General features: G+C 48.8%; 1 protein-coding gene across 1 annotated transcript in view; it reads left to right on the forward strand.

The window, feature by feature from the left end:
* The first annotated feature begins 931 nt into the window (after positions 1-931).
* Positions 932-19785, forward strand: part of CLDN1 (claudin 1) — a 38819-nt gene continuing 19965 nt past the window's right edge. Inside the window, exon 1 of the mRNA XM_078665710.1 lies at positions 932-1169. Coding sequence (XP_078521836.1) covers positions 947-1169 — 223 coding nt within the window. The 5' untranslated portion in view covers positions 932-946. The remainder of the gene's footprint in view (positions 1170-19785) is intronic.

Raw genomic sequence — 19785 nt, forward strand, 5'->3', positions numbered from 1 at the left:
GGGAGACGGCGTGACCAGAAGGACAAAAGGGAAGCCAGATGGGTGGGGCAGGTAGCACCTTGCCTCCACCCTCTGATGCGCCGGAAGTGACGCGTGGCCCGTGCTGGACTTGGGGACTCCCTAAGTGTCCCACCTCCCCTCACCCCAGGAAAAGCTGGCCGGGGTGAGGTGGAAACTAATTTGACATTTCCGGTTTCTAAAGAAGGGTGATCGGTATAATCTGTTTTATTTGTGTTTTTGGAAGGTGCGGGCGTCCCCACAAACTCATTTATCCCTCAGATCTGCACAGCTGGCAGCATTTTCTCCTCGGTGGTGGTGTTTCTTCTTCACGGCACAGACAGAGCTCGCTGGCGCGTGTTTTGTTGTTTTCGTTTAAAAGATGTCCATGGGGTGGGGAGTCCCTTGGGTGGGAAGGGAGGGCCCGTGCTATTCTAATGGATAACGCAGCCTTCTCTCGGGCCTTTCTAGGCTGATAAGAGCTGTGGCCGCCAGGAGGCGCTCCACGCTCCGGGTTTAAATAGACGCGCGGAGGCTGTCTCTGCTCATTGCAGGTCGGAGGGGAAGAGAGCGCAGAGCACCCCGAAAAGAAGAAGGGAGCATTAACAATCAAAGAAGAAGAGGACAGTGCACCCCCAAAGGAAAGACGGGGACATTAAACCCCAAACCACGAAGAGGGCATTAACCCTCCATTAAAGCCCTGCAGGACTTGAACCTAGAAAGCAAGTGAAAGAGGGAGCAACTCAACAAAGCGGACAGGAGGCCAGACCCACCTGGGACCATCTCGGAGGAGGGGGACCCCCCTGCACCGGAGCCTCACCCTTTCACCTCAGCCCCCCCCCTCACCTGACCCCCCGTGCACCGGAGCCTCACTGAAGACTCACCCTCTCACCAGCACTCCCTCACCTGAGCCCCCCTTGACCCGTGCTGACCCCCCTCCCCCCCAGACATGGCCAGCGCGGGGCTGCAGATGCTGGGGTTCGCCCTGGCCTTCCTGGGCTGGGTGGGCTTCATCGTGGCCACGGCGCTGCCCCAGTGGAAGATGTCGTCGTACGCGGGGGACACGATCGTGACCGCGCAGGCCATCTACGAGGGGCTCTGGATGTCGTGCGTGATGCAGAGCACGGGGCAGATGCAATGCAAGAGCTTCGACTCGCTGCTGGTGCTGAGCGGTGAGTGTGGGGGTAGAACTCATGATACTAGTGCTGGGCAGTAAGTATGGGGGGTAGAACTCATGATACTAGTGCTGGGCAGTAAGTATGGGGGGTAGAACTCATGATACTAGTGCTGGGCAGTAAGTATGGGGGGTAGAACTCATGATACTAGTGCTGGGCAGTAAGTATGGGGGGTAGAACTCGTGATACTAGTGCTGGGCAGTAAGTATGGGGGGTAGAACTCATGATACTAGTGCTGGGCAGTAAGTATGGGGGGGTAGAACTCGTGATACTAGTGCTGGGCAGTAAGTATGGGGGGTAGAACTCGTGATACTAGTGCTGGGCAGTAAGTATGGGGGGTAGAACTCGTGATACTGGTGCTGGGCAGTAAGTATGGGGGTAGAACTCGTGATACTGGTGCTGGGCAGTAAGTACGGGGGGTAGAACTCACGATACTGGTGCTGGACAGTAAGTATGGGGGGTAGAACTCGTGATACTAGTGCTGGGCAGTAAGTATGGGGGGGTAGAACTCGTGATACTAGTGCTGGGCAGTAAGTATGGGGGGTAGAACTCGTGATACTAGTGCTGGGCAGTAAGTATGGGGGGTAGAACTCGTGATACTGGTGCTGGGCAGTAAGTATGGGGGTAGAACTCGTGATACTGGTGCTGGGCAGTAAGTACGGGGGGTAGAACTCATGATACTGATGCTGGGCAGTAAGTATGGGGGGTAGAACTCGTGATACTGGTGCTGGGCAGTAAGTATGGGGGGTTGAACTCGTGATACTGGTGCTGGGCAGTAAGTATGGGGGTAGAACTCGTGATACTGGTGCTGGGCAGTAAGTATGGGGGTAGAACTCGTGATACTGGTGCTGGGCAGTAAGTATGGGGGTAGAACTCATGATACTGGTGCTGGGTAGTACGTATGGGGGGGGGTAAAAATCATCACACTTGTCCTGGGCAGTAAGAAATGGAAAGTGGAGGGTCTGGGTAGAACTCATGATGCTAGGTTTGGGCAGTTAGTACCGTAAGGTAGAGGGTCAGGGTAGTGTGATACAAGTGGTGGGCAGTAAGTACCTAAAAGCGGAGGGTTTGGGCAGATCTCATTATACAGTTTGGGGCAGTAAGTACCTGATGAGGAAGGTCTGGGTAGAACTCATGGTAGTTCTCGTGGGCAGTAAGTATCTGAAGGGGACGGTCAGGGTAGAACTCATGATGCTAGGTTTGGGCAGTAAGTACCTGAAGGGGGGGGGGGGTCAGGGTAGAACTCATGATGCTAGGTTTGGGCAGTAAGTACCTGAAGGGGAGGGTCAGGGTAGAACTCATGATGCTAGGTTTGGGCAGTAAGTACCTGAAGGGGAGGGTCAGGGTAGAACTCATGATGCTAGGTTTGGGCAGTAGGTACCTAAAGGTTGGGGTCTGGGTAGAACTCATGACAGTAGTGTTAGGTGGTGCTGGGCAGTAGGTACCCGCAGGAGGGTGTCTGGTTAGAACTCACAATATTAGTGCCCCGGTGCCCGGCAGGAAGTACCTCCCGGGGGAGGGGTGAGGGGGGTGTTAATTGTGTGAAGCTCCCATTAGTCATTGTTGCAACACAAGTGACAGTGTTACTTCACCCCCAAAGTATGTGCTGGAGAGCACGAGGGCATATGTAGAATATTACAAATGCACTAACAGGATTTATTTGGTTGTAGGGGTTGTATCATGTTGTGCAATGTTCATAATGTGGAGTTTGCATCATGTTGTATTGTGTGTTGTGTTATGGCATGTTATGCAGTTTATGCACCCTCTTGTTTTATGTAACGAAGTGCCATATCATGTTGTGTAACCGTGTTTTGTCTTCTATGGAGTTTTGCATCGTGTTGTATTTTGGAGTGTTGTGTTATGCCATGTTAGCTTGTGTTATTTTACGCATTGTTCCATTATGTCATGTTGTGTTGTGGAACGGTGTGTCCTATTGTGTTATGTCAGGTCAGGTCATGCACCTTCAAACCATGTTGAGTCATGTCACATGCTGTATTATGTCATGTGCAGTGTGTTGCCACGCTGAGCTGTGTTATGATGTGTCGTTATCCCCTGCCACAACAGGGTGAAATGTAAGATTACTTTTTTAGTTTTAGGATGTTTACTTATTTCGTACTTTGTGAAGGCTGCAAAGTTTTGAAGACTTCTCCAAAAACTTACCTTGCAAGAGAATTTTCTCCCACATTATTTTTCCAAAAGTTTTAGCTGGTTAAACATGAGGTTTAGGGAATATGTTCTTTTGTGCTGAACTTCCATTTTTGCCAACTGATTTTGCAGTTTAAACCTTGCAAAGGTCTCCTGCTACTGTTGTAAAGCGCTCTGATGCCTTCTGGCCATGTCCGCGCTAAATAAAATTGCAAAAGATTTTTTTTTTTAAAAACAGACACCTTTAAAAGGCCACCGTCTCTCCGTCTTGGCGAGTTCCGAACCAGGAAGCACCCAGGCTCCCCATAGCCAATCACAACGCTGCATTGCAGTGCAGCGTTGTGATTGATCTGAGCGCTGTGAATCGACGCCCAGCTGGGGACAGGGAGCCTGTGCATTCAGCCTGGCGGGGAAGATGCAAAGTGAGCATGACAGTTTGGGCAGCCCAAGACGGCAGACATACACACTTGGAATGTGCAAACCGCTCCCTCGTGACCCCAACCCAGCCTCTTAGCAAAGAAACGAAAATGATGATATGAGGCTATTATAATTTTCTTTTTTTTCCGCTCTGTGAGAAATGGGGCGACACTCCTCTGCCTTAGCTAAGGGGCCGTTCCTGCTTGGCATGTTATTAAGCTTTTAGTTCTCGCCTACAGACAGCTTATAGATTTGTTGCTGAACGGCGTCTTGTGGACTATACCAAAAACATACAGAGGTCTTTGGACCAGCCCATTGTTTATCATCGATTGACTTTCTTGCCTCCTCATTTGCGTACTTCTTATTCGATAAATTTCCTTCCACTTCTTGTTTCTCCCTTCCCTGGAGCATGTCCTCTTTTCCATCCTTTCTTGTTTAGAGACTTGTTTCCTTCTATTGGTTTCAATCTGGGGGGAAAAAATCTTTACATTTCAGAGCGCCATGTGAGTGTATGCGTTCTCTTGCGCTCTCTCTCCCTCAAATCCCCGTCCCCCTACGCTTTCTGTAAAGCCTGGCCGGTGGTTTCGTGGGCAAATGTATCTACTGTAGGGGCCTGTGTTTGACCTCATGGGCACAGGTTAAAATCCTGAATGGTCCTCTTAACCTTTCATATTTCCGAGGTCGATAAAATGAGTACCATTGAATTGAGTAACAATAATCATCTGTTAATCAGTGCCACGATACCCTTGGGTATCAAAGTGCTGGTCATACACTGGACCTGATTCTGGTTAACCCTATGAGTGTCGAGGTGAAACAAGTGGGGAATTTCAGGGGCATATTATCAAGAACAGGGTTAAAAATTATCGCGGGTTTAGCAGCAGAAAACTGCAGCTAAAGCGGCGATAATGGGCTTGATAATATGCCGTAGAGAATTCCAATAGAAGCCCATGTTCTGGTGTGAACCTGGGCTTCTATTGGAATTCTCAAGGGCATATTATCAAGCCCATTATCGCCGCTTTAGCAACAGTTTTCTGCCGCTAAACCAGCGATAATTTTAACTCCGTTCTTGATAATATGCCCCTTAGTTGGTCGGACCACGTTTTGATCCCTTTTAATGTCGCTACTTCCACTGCTCCAGAATCTCAAAGATCCATAAAGACGTTGTCCAGACCCTGGTATAAAATCACTTGGTCTTCATTTCTGGAGTCTGTTCAGTCTGTCTCTTTCTGTCAGAGGACGGGGGATTTAGAACGTGGCATGTCTTGCTTCTATGGTTGGATTTCGAAGGCGTTTGATACCATTGAACCTTGTAAAGCGCACTCCTCAAAGAGGCTTAAGCCCTCTGCACCACGGTTCTCCGATTCCCTTGGCCGTGGCGGTAATTCCTCCGCAGCGCGAGGGGGGAGAGGGGGGTCACGTGGCGCCGCCATGCTTGTGACGGAACCACTCCGTCACGAGCCACGGGCGGGCTGTGCTTATGACTGATTGGTTCCGTCACAACTCCGCCCACTCACAAATTCGCCGGCACAGGCGGGGAATCAGTGCCGTCAGGCGGAGTGGCCGCGGCATGACGGAACCGCTCCGTCATGAGCACACACCCCCCGTGGCTCGTGACGGAGTTGTTCGTCACAAGCATGGAAGGGGTTAAGGAGGAGAAATCCCTATGTAATAAACTAGAAAGGCAATGGAGGTTGAATTATGACATGGGTGCAAAAGTGATTTGTCAGGCTGCTATCAAAAAAACATCCATCGTCCATCCGGTTGGCTCAAGAATCATTCCTTGCCCTGGCCATTTCAGAACTTTTGAACTTTCCACGTGAACTGTTCAACGTAGTGAACTCTTTTCTGTCCCCAATGGCTACTAAAAACACTCTCACCCCCTCTTTGGATCTCTGTGAGGGCCTCTCTGGCTTCTTTCATGGGAACATTCAAGCCATTTATGAACACTTTCTGGTTCAGAATAGCACTATTCTAGTATTATCTTCGGACACTATTGTCAGTCCCCTATTATCCAGTGTTACCCCTATTTCACTTAAGGAATCAGCAAGTGAGCTTGCAAAGTGTAAGTCAGGCTCCCGCTCGACCCCTGCCCTCCTCAATCTTGCCTCAGCGGTGGTGGACCCCTGGCTAGACAGGCTGCATCGCGAATCTCTTGACCAGGCGCTGGTTTCCGCCATCTTGAAACAAGCTCTTCTGCCTCCCTTGCTGAAGAAGCCTTCCGCTGACCCCGGGGTTTTTGATAATGTTATCCCGTGACCTATCTCTCTCCTGCCCACAGCTGCTGAACTTCTGGAGAAGAATATAAATTGGCAGCTAGCTACATTTCTTGAATCCAACCACTTGCTCCGAGACTCCCAATCAGGGTTCGGTGCAGGATATGGTTACCTGGACCATCTGTTCTTCAGGCCGGTTTGAGTAACATTGCATCTTCGATGCAAGCTAATCTACTCAAACTTAACGGAGAAAAAACCGAGGTCCTGATTCTGGGTAAAAATGAAGATCTCTGGGGCCACCAGCACTGGCCTATCGAAATGGGTACCCTTCCCCAGCCCACCCATCAAGTCCGTAATTTAGGTTTTATCATCGATGACAAATTATCGATGAAACAGCAGGCGGTGAAGGTGGCAGACACCTGCTGTACTGTTCTGAAATGTTTGAAAAAAATCATCTGGATGCTCCCTAGCCATACCCCAAAAAACGTTTTCCAGGCACTTGTGACAGGCAGCCTGGACTACGGGAACATCCTGTTTTGGGGGGGCTAATAAGGATGTGATACAGAAGCTTCAGGTGGTTCTAAATTCAGCTGCAAGATTGCTCCGCCAGATTCCTAAAACATCTTCCATCTCTAGTGCCCTGAGGGATCTGCTTGATCGAAAGCCGTACCAAGTTTAAAGCCTTGGCATATATGTTCAAGATCAAGGACGGCACAGCCCCTCAATATCTGAAAAATCTTGTTCGTCCCTACCAACCCTCTCGTTCATTAGGCTCGTCTACCCCGGGAAGATTCTCGATTCCCAGAGTCAAGCTTACGAGGACTGGAGGTCGCTCGTTTTCCTGCTTAGGTCCATCCCTGTGGGACTCTCTCCCCACAGCACTTCGCAGTGAAACAATATATGCGAACTTTCGTAAACTTTGAAAAACTTGGTTGTTTAATCAGTAATTTTTCATCTCTGCGGCTTCTGCTTCTTTAGGCCGGCGCTGGGAAACCCTTGTTGGGTAGCTGTGCGCCGTACAAAACTAACCTAACATAACATGGCATGAGACTGCCTTCCTTGAAGTCTCGGAATACATTAAAGCTAACCTTGATTTAAATTCTCCGGTCATGGTGATGCTTTTGGGTCTCTCCGCGGCATTCGACACGGTCTCCCTTGCTACTTTGCTGGTGAGACTGGAAGTGATCGGTGTCGAAGTTGAGCCCAATGCTGGTTTAAATCCTTCATTATTGGACGATCCTTGGCTGTTTTCCTTCCCCCTTGTACTTCTGAGGATAAACGCCTACTTGACGGAGTTCCATGGCGTTCGGCTCTCAGCCCAACACTTTGTAATGTATATCGGGAGCCTCTGGGTGAGTTAGTTGCATCCCGGGGAGTCAGAGTTATATCCTACGTGGATGATACTCAACTCATTCTGGCTTTCCAGGGAAACATGCCCACACCCCTTGACTCCTTCAAGCTCTTCCTAAAATCTGTTGTAGACTGGATGAGCACAAGCTGTCTGAGCCGTAACTCAAGATTAAAGCTGGGAGTAAGAGGATACACTGGGTTTGGCCTCTTCTACGTGTAACTAATTCCAAAAATAAAAAAACAGTTCAGTTAAGTTCAAGTAACTCCCCACTGAAGAAAAACAAAGGTTTTCTTGTAAAACCGTCACCCACCAAGGATCCCCCGTGGTGGCATGCTTCATCATCGGACCCATACCGTTCCGCTGCGGATCGGGCGTGCCTCGACCTATCACCTATGACCTACGCGGGAGCATTTTTTATTATTATACACAATCATAAAGAAGTTGTTCTAACAAGAAAGGGAGTGGGGATTGTTGGCGTATAGCTAAAAAATACCTGGCTAGTAGGAGCCCCGTAATTTATTTTAACCTCTAGTCGGTATGATTAAAAAATAGGGGTAGTTTTAGGATGAGAGATGAGTAACAGATCTATTCTCCTAAAAGGTCAACCTTTGTTTTTCTTCAGTGGAGAGTTGCCTGAACTCAACTGAACTGGGCTTTTCTTTTTGGAATTTGGAATTCGTTGAGACATAACTCAGACAAGACCGAGGTTCTCTTTTTCGGTACTCAGTCTTCCTCCTCACCCAGTCTTTGGTGGCTATCGGAGCTGGGGGCCCCCTAGCCCTGCTCCCGTGGTTAGAAACCTGGATGTGACATTTGACTCAGTCTTGACGTTCGAGCCCCAGGTAAAGGCTTTCTCCTCTTCCTGTTTTTTCACCCTGAGGTCTTCGATAAGGATGCTGCACCTTATCCCAATAGAGCATCGCAAGACGGTCGTCCATGCCTTTATAACATCTAGGCTGGACTATTCCAACAGTCGGTAGCTGAGCCTTCCTGCCTTTTTGATTCACATTTTTACATTATTTTCGCATTATTACATTTTTTTTGTTCTAATTTTGCATTTTTAGTTGCATAGTGGGATGTGGGTTTATAGGGGAATAGGGTGGGAAGTTATTCAATTGCCTCAAATTGTAAAGCGCTCTGATATCCTTCGGGAGAAAGTTTGCGCTATATAAAACTTTATAAATAAAATAAATAAATAAATCACCTCCAGGCCATTCTTAACGTTGCTGCCCGGCTGTTCTTGAAGATCCCACACCGAACTTCGGTGTCGTCACTTACGGGCCCTTCATTGGCTTCAAGTCATTAAGAGAATCCAGTTCAAAACTCTGATCTTAGCCTTCAGGGCCTACCACCATAAGGGTCCTCCATGCCTCAGAAGCCATTTCAAGCCCTATTCTCAGGAGAGAGTTCTGAGATCTGATAATATCAAACTTTTCCACACCTCCCGCATTCATAGTGCCAGGAGAGGAGGCAGCTCTCTTACCTTTCTGACAACGACGCCATGGAATGCTCCTTCCTCTTAAACTGAGAAGTATCACACCTGAAGCTGCTTTTAGAAATTTGTAAAACCCTCACCCACGAAGGATCCCCTATGGTAAATGTAAACTGATACTTGTATAGCGCACTACTCACCCGCAAGGGTCTCAAGGCGCTTGTACGAATACCCCTGTGGAACCCATCCTGGCTTTCCCTGTGATGTGTCCACTCCTGGGCACCCCCAAGGTGGAGGCCAGGCACCCTTAGCGTTGTGGGGGCCGTTGTGGAGATTAAGCAAGCTATTGCCCAGAGTTGCAGAGTTTGACTCATGATTAGACTAGGCACCGAGGCGAGAATTATCAGGTCCGGGGAATTTTTGAGCCCAAGACCCGCCAAGGCGGGGAATTGAACCCTGGTCCTGGGCTAAACCTCTGCATCAGGGTCTGCTGCTCTAACCATTGAGCCACACTTCTCCTGGTGGCATGCTTCATCATCGGACCCATCCCGTTCCGCTGCGGATCGGGGCGTGCCTCGACCTATCACCTATGACCTACGCGGGAGCATTTTTTATTATTATACACAATCATAAAGAAGTTGTTCTAACAAGAAAGGGAGTGGAGATTGTTGGCGTATAGCTAAAAAATACCTGGCTAGTAGGTGTCCCGTAATTTATTTTAACCTCTAGTCGGTATGGTTAAAAAATAGGGGTAGTTTTAGGATGAGATGTGTAACGGATCTATTCTCCTAAAAGGTCAACATTTGTTTTTCTTCAGTGGAGAGTTACCTGAACTCAACTGACCTGGGCTTTTCTTTTTGGAATTAGTTAAGACGTAACTCAACAAGACCGAGGTTCTCTTTTTCGGTACTCGGTCTTCCCCCTCACCCAGTCTTTGGTGGCCATCGGAGCTGGGGTACCCCCTAGCCCTGCTCCCGTGGTTAGAAACCTGGGCGTGAAATTTGACTCCATCTTGACGTTTCAGCCCCAGGTAAAGGCTTTCTCCTCTTCCTGGTTTTTCACCCTGAGGTCTTCGATAAGGATGCTGCACCTTATCCCAATCTAGCATCGTAAGACGGTCATCCATGCCTTGATAACATCTAGGTTGGACTATTCCAACCGTCGGTAGCTGGGCCTTCCTGCCTTTTTGATTCACATTTTTACATTATTTTCACATTATTACATTTTTTTTGTTCTAATTTTGCATTTTTAGTTCCATAGTGGGATGTGGGTTTATAGGGGAGTAGGGTGGGAAGTTATTTAATTGCCTCAAATTGTAAAGCGCTCTGATATCCTTCGGGAGCAAGTTTGCGCTATATAAAACTTTATAAATAAAATAAATAAATAAATCACCTCCAGACCATTCTCAATGTCGCTGCCCGGCTGTTCTTGAAGATCCCACAGCGAACTTCGGTGTCGTCACGTACGGGCCCTTCATTGGCTTCAAGTCATTAAGAGAATCCAGTTCAAAACTCTGATCTTAGCCTTCAGGGCCTACCACCATGAGGGTCCTCTTTACCTCAGAGGCCATTTCAAGCCCTATTCACAGGAGAGGGTTCTGAGATCTGATAATATCAAACTTTTCCACATCTCCCGCATTCGTAGGGCCAGAAAAGGAGGCAGCTCTCTTACCTTTCTGACAACGGCGCTGTGGAACGCTCTTCTACCTAACACCTTTGCCGCGGGGCTTATTCCCCCGGGGGAGGGGGCCGCGCGTGGCGCCGCGGTGCTTGTGACGAGCTCGGCTCGTCACCCCGCACGATGGCGCTGTGCTCATGACAAGCTGAGCTCGTCATGACCACGCCCGCTTAATGGAACGCCCAGCACAGCAGGGGAATTATCCCCGCATGGGCGTTCCACGGCGGTTATGACGAGCTCAGCTCAGCTCGTCATGAGCACAGCCGAAAGAGTTAAACTGGAATGTATCACATCCTGAAGCTGCTTTCAGAAAGTTGTATAAAAAATCTTTTTTTATTAATGTTAAGGCAGCAGTTGCCCCCTTTCTGCTCCTTTCTTTGGGTGGTCTTTACCGCTAGCGGCGGGAAGCCCCCTTGGAGGTATCCGTGCACTCTACAAATGTGACTGTCGTTGTGTTGTAGGTGAACATGCGCTTTACACATACACGTTATGTTATGTATTGCTTCCACACCCCGAACCTGTCTGTTGCCCCCCTCTGCTCCCTGTCCTATTTTTATTTTTTAATCACTCCTCACACTCCCAAGCGTCTCAAAGGTCACCGGTGTGACTGCACCTATCTCTCACTCCAGACCCCCTCGACTGACACTGCTCAAAACCATTAGCTGTTTCTACCTCCCTCCACCCTTTTCACTTTAGCTCCCCCACCCCTCCGCATAGTGTTTGTATTTCTTTTTTAACTTTGAATTTCCTTTTTAAGGGGGGCTAGGCACCTGCATTCTGCTCCTTGTTAAAACGGAAGTTAACGCCCATTTGACCTTTTTCATGAGCATTCAAAAGGTGAGACCTATTGGCTTTGCCAATGCTTGGTGATATTGTTTTGTTTCATTGCAATATAGGATTTCGCCCTGTAATCACCTGCTTCATGCAAGTGTGGGCGTCATGCAGGTCACAGGCTGAATTCTGGGGGTGTCAACTCAACCTAAGCCTCAGAGGCCAATCAAACGAGCAGCATCGAGTTTGGGTAACAACCCTCAACTGGTTACAGCGCTTAGAAGCTGCAAGCCAGTGACAGGAGGCACTATACGTACACGCTTTGCTATAATCAATTAATTGCCAGAGTTGGGGCAGTAAGAGAAATACGAAGTAAAAAAAACAAGCATTGGAAATGCAATAGGTCTCGCAGCATTAGAGTTAGTGCTTTTAGAATTGTTTATGGGTTTTTTTGTAAATCTTTAGCATTTTTGTTTCCTGTAGCCAATGCTAAAGAATTAAAAAAAAAAAACCATAAACATTTCTAAAAGCTCTAACTCAAATGCTCCGAGACCTATTCCACTGTGTGAGGGTGAGGGGTTGAGGGTGAGTGAGGGTGGGTGAGGGTGAGTGAGGGTGAGGGGTTGAGGGTGAGTGAGAGTGAGAGTGAGGGTGAGGGGTTGAGGGTGAGTGAGAGTGAGGGTGAGTGAGGGTGAGTAAGGGTGAGGGTGAGGGTGAGGGTGAGTGAGGGTGAGGGTGAGTGAGGGTGAGGGGTTGATGTTGAGGGTGAGGGGTTGAGGGTGAGTGAGGGTGAGTGAGGGGTTGAGGGTGAGTGAGGGTGAGGGTGAGTGGAGGGGGGGCATTGTACGTGATCTCACCAAGACCGTATAATGGCATTTGTAAGCAGCAGCCTCAGTTGCTTGGTAGCAAGTGTGATCTTGCACAGATTGGCCACTTTAGAAGCCTCGCTGTAGATATCTTTATAAACCCGTTTAGCAGCAACGATGGGAACAACAGAGCGCTGCAGCTCAAATAGCAGAAACATGAATATTCCACAGTGACAAACGGCCAGGTAGGAATACGAGCTGATTTTTTTTTCTGTATAGGGCAGTTGCTCCTTGAAGAGACAGACTACCTATGGGGTAGAAGCTGAGGCTTCTTGAGCTTTTGGGATTCCTTCCATCTAAAAAGCAATTACTACAGCTCGGCGGTTTTCATGCATCTGTCTGGGGCGAAAGGGGTCCGTGGCCGGTGTTTAAGGCTCCCCCGGCCTGGGGCTCCCTGGGAGCGTGAGTGCGCATCACAGGTGAAGCTTGGTTTGTGCGCGCTGCAGACCGTGCACACGTTGCTGGAGACACTGCATGGGAGCCTTTGTATAGAGTGATAAGAAGTGAACTGCTTTCAATCCTGGTGAGGGAGACTGCACAAGAATGCTCTGTTGATAAAAGAAAGGCACACAGCTGCCATGGTAAAAGAAGAAGTGCAGCCCCAGTGCGCCTTTCAATTTCCAACATCGCACCAGTGAGAGAAGAAGTGTGGCGGCTGTGCCCTTTCTGTTATCAACAAAGTGCCCGCTTCACGCCGCCGCACTTCATGAAGCACAGGGCCATGAAGTGGGTGACCTGCTGATAAAATGAAAGTGTGCTGCCTTAAGCCAGCACCGCATTGTAACAAACTGAGCATGTGCAGCAACGGAGAATAAATGAAGGGTGAAACAAACTGGGACAAACCCCTGTGTCGTTGCTTTCCCTGTGCTGCCCGGACCAAACCTGCTGTTACCTGGGGTGAGTCATTGCTCCCCTACGAAAGGCCGAGGTGGTGGTTTTCCATCAGAGGCTGCTCCTCGCAGTGGTGAGGAGAAATGTAAACTAAGCAGCTATGTTCCCCGGACCCTCTCCCAAGTGCCGGTGATGACAGAAGACGATGGCCTTTAGCATGGCGTCCCTGAAGCGGGTGCTGGGCTGAGAAAATAAAAGCTGCTTTGCGCTCTAAATCTTATTAATAAACAAAGTTTGTGCAATTTTAAGCATGCTACACACATTTCCTTCTCTTTATTAAAAAAATATTTTAAAGAGGGCTCTCAAACACACGTTCACCTTAGAACTATGCCTTCAGACTGCCTGAGCAGGAAACTAATAAAATGAAAGATTTCCAGACATGTTTTCAGTTGCGCTGGAAATCGAAAGGCATTGCGTGGCGGGAGGGGGCGGGGGGAACTTCGAGGGCAGGCAGGATGACTCAGGGGAGGGGGCGGAGCGGGGCAGAGCGGCATGTGGGTGTGAAGAAGCCGGGCCTGTGCTGCCCGGACCAAACCTGCTGTTACCTGGGGTGAGTCATTGCTCCCCTACGAAAGGCCGAGGTGGTGGTTTTCCATCAGAGGCTGCTCCTCGCAGTGGTGAGGAGAAATGTAAACTAAGCAGCTATGTTCCCCGGACCCTCTCCCAAGTGCCGGTGATGACAGAAGACGATGGCCTTTAGCATGGCGTCCCTGAAGCGGGTGCTGGGCTGAGAAAATAAAAGCTGCTTTGCGCTCTAAATCTTATTAATAAACAAAGTTTGTGCAATTTTAAGCATGCTACACACATTTCCTTCTCTTTATTAAAAAAATATTTTAAAGAGGGCTCTCAAACACACGTTCACCTTAGAACTATGCCTTCAGACTGCCTGAGCAGGAAACTAATAAAATGAAAGATTTCCAGACATGTTTTCAGTTGCGCTGGAAATCGAAAGGCATTGCGTGGCGGGAGGGGGCGGGGGGAACTTCGAGGGCAGGCAGGATGACTCAGGGGAGGGGGCGGAGCGGGGCAGAGCGGCATGTGGGTGTGAAGAAGCCGGGCCTTTGAAGTGAAGCTAAGCTTCACTTCAAAGGTGTCGGAGGAATGCGGGCGGCTGTGCACGCGCTTTTAAGCTCAATGCACATGCGCATTGAGCTTAAAAGTCACGGGCACTGCAAGGAATCGCCACGATTCCTTGCAAGTTAGATAAAGAGTCGATGAGCCCCTATAGTCTCGCTTGCTCGATGCGCATGCGCATCGACAGGCGAGACCTAAAAAATATATATATATATATATGTATATATATATATATATATATATAAACAGCATTTTTGATGTTATAATGCAATGTATTTTCTTAGCCTCGGAGTAAGCACATTTATTTAAAAAACATTGTAATATAGGAGTATTTTCAGCATTCCTGTGTTTTCCTTGATGCAACAAAAAACAGAGGAACCGGATAGTTAATAGACGCAAGGGGATTAGTACATGTCTTTTTAATTGGCAAAACTCAAGCTTAACCAGTAATTGGGTCTCTCTGCAGGGCCAGTTTACTATTAACAAAAAGAGATAAAAAAAGGTTTCAAATATTAATTAGGGACCTCTCTGCAGGGCCTGTCTACTAATAATAAAAAGAGACGAAAGACTTCGCATATTAATTAGGGGTCTCTCTGCAGGGCCTGTCTACTATTAATAAAAAGAAACGATAGACTTTACATATTAATTAGGGGTCTCTCTGCAGGGCCCGTCTACTATTAATAAAAAGAGACGAAAGACTTCGCATATTAATTAGGGACCTCTCTGCAGGGCCTGTTTACTTATAACAAATAGAGATGAAAGAGTTCACATATTATTGCTGGGCCCACTTAATGATCACTGGAAACCGAGGCCCTTTGATGTCTGGAGTGCAGCCCCCCCCCCCCCCCCCTCTGAAGAGGAGGTCTATTGTTCGACTAGGCATGTGGCCACTTGCCAGGAACTCTTTAAAACACAATGACGCGGCCTTGTTAACCCCTGCCGTGCTGGGTAAAAAAGGGCCAGGCCTGGAAGAAGCCCATTTAGATTCTTGAAATTGTTTAACTGTGGCCTGTCTGCAGGATGCCATTTTTTCCTTCCTGGGTTCTCTTTTTGCAAATCATTGTATCAGGTGCTTTACTACAAGCCCACAGATGTCACCTGGCCTCACTTCTTGAGAGTGAGACTCACCCAGCACTGGATTTTTCGCCAATAGAATTAAACAACTAAGCATGCTGGGACTTGTCAGACAATTATTCTATTGATAGATGTGAAACTACAAGTCCCAGCATGCTTAGCACTGTTGGCTATGACGTGCAGCATTCGACAGTAATTCCCAGAAGGTGTTAAACAGAACCCGAGGACTCGAAGGAAACACAGGGGCATATTTACAAGCCCCTGTCGCCACAGGAACGTCACTTTTTACGACGTTCCTGTGGCGATAGGGGCTTAGCCTTATTTACAAGGCAGCATTAAGCCACTTTACGCTGCTTAATGCTGCCTTGTAAATAAGGCCCCCTTTCACGCTGTGCTTAGCGTGAAACGGAAGGGCAATGGGTGTTGCTGTGGTCGTTTCACTGCAACACTAATTTATTCTGATGGTGCCCCTACTTACATTTACTTCTATATGTGCTGCATTAAACAGCCCACATAGAAGTTACAAAACGGCATTTAAAGATTGTTTATGTGCAGAAAGGACCCCCGTCTGCATGCAGACACCCGTGCACAATGGTGCAAGGGTGCCTGCATTGGAGCGAGGCTGCTAAGTGTAACACCAGGGCAGGGGGAAACGCAGGGCTGCACCATATTCTTGTAATTATGGTGCAGATCTGCGTTTCTGAAGTGGCAGAGTGAGGCGTAAAGCTAGGAAGGCTAACGCCTCACTCCGCCACTTCCCTTGTAAATATGCCCCACATTGTCCTACTGATATGAAACCACCTCCTACCCTCGGATGAGCAAGGATAAACTAGTGATGCGGACTAGCTTATGACGTCAATTACCACCACATTACAAGAGGGGGTAACGCTGTGCTGAGAAGGAGGTGGATGTGATAGGTAGTGATGGTGCCGGCATGAAGTATACCCACAGGAGAGGGCAGGTTGCTGAATGGACTATGTTATGTTAACTTCACTTGCTATAGCGCTACGACTCACACCCATAGGAGTATCTCGGCGCTTCGCTAGACACAGACCGTACAGTGGATTTGCGCCTAGGGAAGGGATGGGTGATGCTTGAGTCTACCACAGGGTGGCGTGTTGCCTCATGTTGGCTTGCGTATGCCCTAGAGTGGGTAAAGTCGGACTTTGAGGCAGGGCAGCCTAGGGGCTCATGGTGGCTGGTGTGGGTTCTAGAGATGGAAAGAGTGGGATGTAGGACAGGGTGAGACTGGATGGTACCGTGGCTGATGCTGGATGGAATAAGTTCCAGAGTGGCCAGAGCTGGGCTTCGGAGCAGGGTAGCATAGGGTTCATGTTGGCTGGTGTCGCTTCTCGACTGGGATAGAGCAGGGCCTAGGTTCAGGGTGGGACTGGATGGTACAGCCGCGGATGCTGTACGGTGCATAGTGGAATATCATATGGTCCTACGGGCGGGGTGGCACAGATGGCATTGGGGCTCTTGCTAGTCGGTAAGGGTTCTAGAGCGCATGCAGGGTTGAGCTAGGCTCAGCATGGCATAGGGGTGCATGCAGGCTGGTGTAGGCTCTAGAGTGGAAAGGTGCGTGGGTCTAGGGTAGGATGCCGGAGAGTGTTGGTTCTAAGATGTGACTAACAGAGAGATCACAGGTTCTTGCCAGTCGGGTCTAAGTGGGTCCCATGGAGCACCGAAGGAGTATGCAGTTCCTGTAGAGTGGGGAAAAAGGAGGCTAGGTTGGTCAACACCTTTACTCAGTAGTGGAGTGTGGGTGTCTCCTAATTTGGGAAGTGGGGCCCTCACACACCCATTTGGGTGTCATGCTTCATTATAGGGCTTGCTCTTCATCAGGCCGGCGCGGCAATGCCGACGGGCACCCTAAGAAGGGCTCTTTGGCGGAGATCTTTTTCCCAAGCCGTATAGGTGAGGTGCGTGTGAGGGGTCTACGGGTGTGGATGTCGGGTGATGTCAGGAGAAATAAAATGAGGCGAGGTGGTGCTCCTCAATGAATTTAAATCTGCGAGCCTACTCGTCTCAATTAAAACCAGAATAGGGATACCGCTGATTATAATGGTCGGAGGTGTCTATATGTCTGTAGTCGTGGTCAACATGTTTCGTGCCCTATGTGTGTAAATCACTCGGAACTTCTTCAGGACCTATCTTGATGCTCTATCTACACGGGTGGTTGGTTATGGAAAATGAACCAATCACTCTGATGACCTTTCAATGAGGTGCCTTAATTATACAAATCATGGGACCGTCTCAATTCGGGTTCGAGTCACGCCTCATCAATAGTTAGGCAGAGCAACAATCGTAACAAAACTCAACGTCAAGAGTTTTCCTGGCAAACAGGAGCCGGGAACCTACCCCTCGCTCAACAGAGGTGCAACACCAGTAACCGGAGAGTGTCAGCACTTCTCAGCACAGGTGCAACGCCAGTAACCAGAGAGTGTCAGCACTACTAGGCAGAGGTGTAACGCCTGTAACTGGAGAGTGCCAGCACTTCTCAGCAGAGGAGCAATGCCAGTAACCGGAGAGTGCCAGCACTTCTCAGCAGAAGTGCAGCGCTCAGAACGGGGGAGTGCCAGCACTTCTCACCAGAGGTATAACACCTGTACCTGGAGAGTGCCAGCACTTCTCAGCAGAAGTGCAGCGCTCATAATGGGGGAGTGCCAGCACGTCTCTCCAGAGGTGTAATACCTGTACCTGGAGAGTGCCAGCACTTAGCAGAGGTGTACTGCTTGTAACGGGAGAGTGCCAGAATTTCTCAGCAGAGGTGTAATGCTAGTAACCAGAGAGTGCCAGCACTTCTCGGCAGAGGTGTAACGCCTGTAACTGGAGAGTGCCAGCACTTCTCGGCAGAGGTGTAACGCCTGTAACTGGAGAGTGCCAGCACTTCTCACCAGAGGTGTAACACCTTTACCTGGAGAGAGCCAGCACTTAGCAGAGGTCTACTAGTTGTAACGGGAGAGTGCCAGAACTTCTCGGCAGAGGGGTAACACTTAAATGTCACGTATCAGCTGTGAAAAGCTCCACCAATTGTGGTTTGGTGTGACTTCTTGGCGCTATGAATAATAGGGGATTACAAACCTACCCTCACTAGAATGAGCAGCAGACGCCTGACATGAGACGGCCTGAGAAGTGCTATGTGCATGTAACCTGCTGAGGGCATAGGGTTTGAAGCATGTTACTCTGCCATCATACTAAGAAAAAGTGCATAGTACCACACAAACACAGTGGGCCTTATTTGTAAGGTCCTTTGCGTTGTTCTTGCGCCAAGCAACGTGGCGCAGGAGCGATGCAACTTAAAAATGAGATTCATGAAGCCAAGCAAAGCCACGTTGCGTGGCCCTGAGTGACTTCATTAATCTCGAGTAATGCCACACAGCGCACATCGCTACGTTGCATTACTTTGTGCTAGGGAGGTGTTTCCATGTGTGTTGTGTGGGTGTTCACACCCCACGTCCATGGATGTTGATGCAATGCCAAATTTACCAGAAGTGAAAGACCTGGGATCAAAAGCCTACGCCTCGCAGGTGAGGCACAATGAGCAGAAATATCTTTATAATTCCTTGTTACTTCTTCTCTCTATGTGTGCTGCATTCTGGCAAAATGTGGCTGGCAAACAGGGAAGGTGACCGCCCAAGAGGCCAACTCCTTCAGGCAGGAGAAAAAGGCATCCTCTCTAGAGAGAGCAGGAAGAGCCTCTCCTAACTAACTCTGCATTGCATTAGTTTAAATCACCCTCTTTCTCCAGCCACCTACACCTGAGTCCCATGAAGAGAGCCAATCAGGGAGAAGCCCTGTTCGAAACATGAGCTCAGTTCTTTCCGTATCTACAGCGAGATGATGCACTTCGACCAAGGTGTTCTCATTCCTAGGTGCTCACTCATTATTTCATTCACCGAGGAAAATGCAAAGATAAACACACATTTACATGAAACTAACCTTTTTGAGGCTCATGACGAGCTCGCCATGAGGCACAGTGGAGCTGTGCTCATGACGAGCTGAGCTCGTCATAACGGCGGCGGAACGCCCACGCGGGGCTAATTCCCCTCCTGTGCGGGCGTTCCACCGTAGTGGGCGGAGTCGTGACGAGCTCAGCTCCACTGTGCAGCATGACGAGCACCGTGGCGCTGCGCGCGCCCCCCCCTCCCTCCGTACCGCGGGGGAATTAGCCTGCGTGGAAGGGGCTAAAACAAAAGATATATCCAGTAAACATTGGCTGGTGCAACTTTGCTGCTGTGATGTGAAAGAGAAAAGATACATGGAAAGAAAGAAATATGGCCGCTGAACAGCGGCCATTTTAAATAGAGGTCTACTTTAGGTGTGGCTAACTTAACGTCAATATCACACAGTAAATACATGTGAGTGTTGCAGATTAAAGCTCCGCAGTGGGCGTGGTTCTGAACTTATTTATGCATTATTGATACAAGGGCCCTGCCACAGGCTGCTTTCAGGGAACATTGAAAAGAATATGATTTATTAAATGAGCAGCATTGGTGACCACAAAACTAAAAAACAAGTCTCCCCTCCTCCCAGCTAGGTCTCTCTTTGTGTCTGTTAGGTCCCCGTGAGGTGTGGTATTTGGGGGAGTGAGCTCTCAAGTTGTCCCCTCGGGTGTGCGTAGATCCTACAGGCTTGAGTTTCCAATGAGCTATGCTTTCCTCATTAACCAACAAAGAATATAATTTACATATCTGTCACC

This window comes from Lissotriton helveticus, chromosome 11, assembly GCF_964261635.1.
Source record: "Lissotriton helveticus chromosome 11, aLisHel1.1, whole genome shotgun sequence".
Taxonomy (NCBI): domain Eukaryota; kingdom Metazoa; phylum Chordata; class Amphibia; order Caudata; family Salamandridae; genus Lissotriton; species Lissotriton helveticus.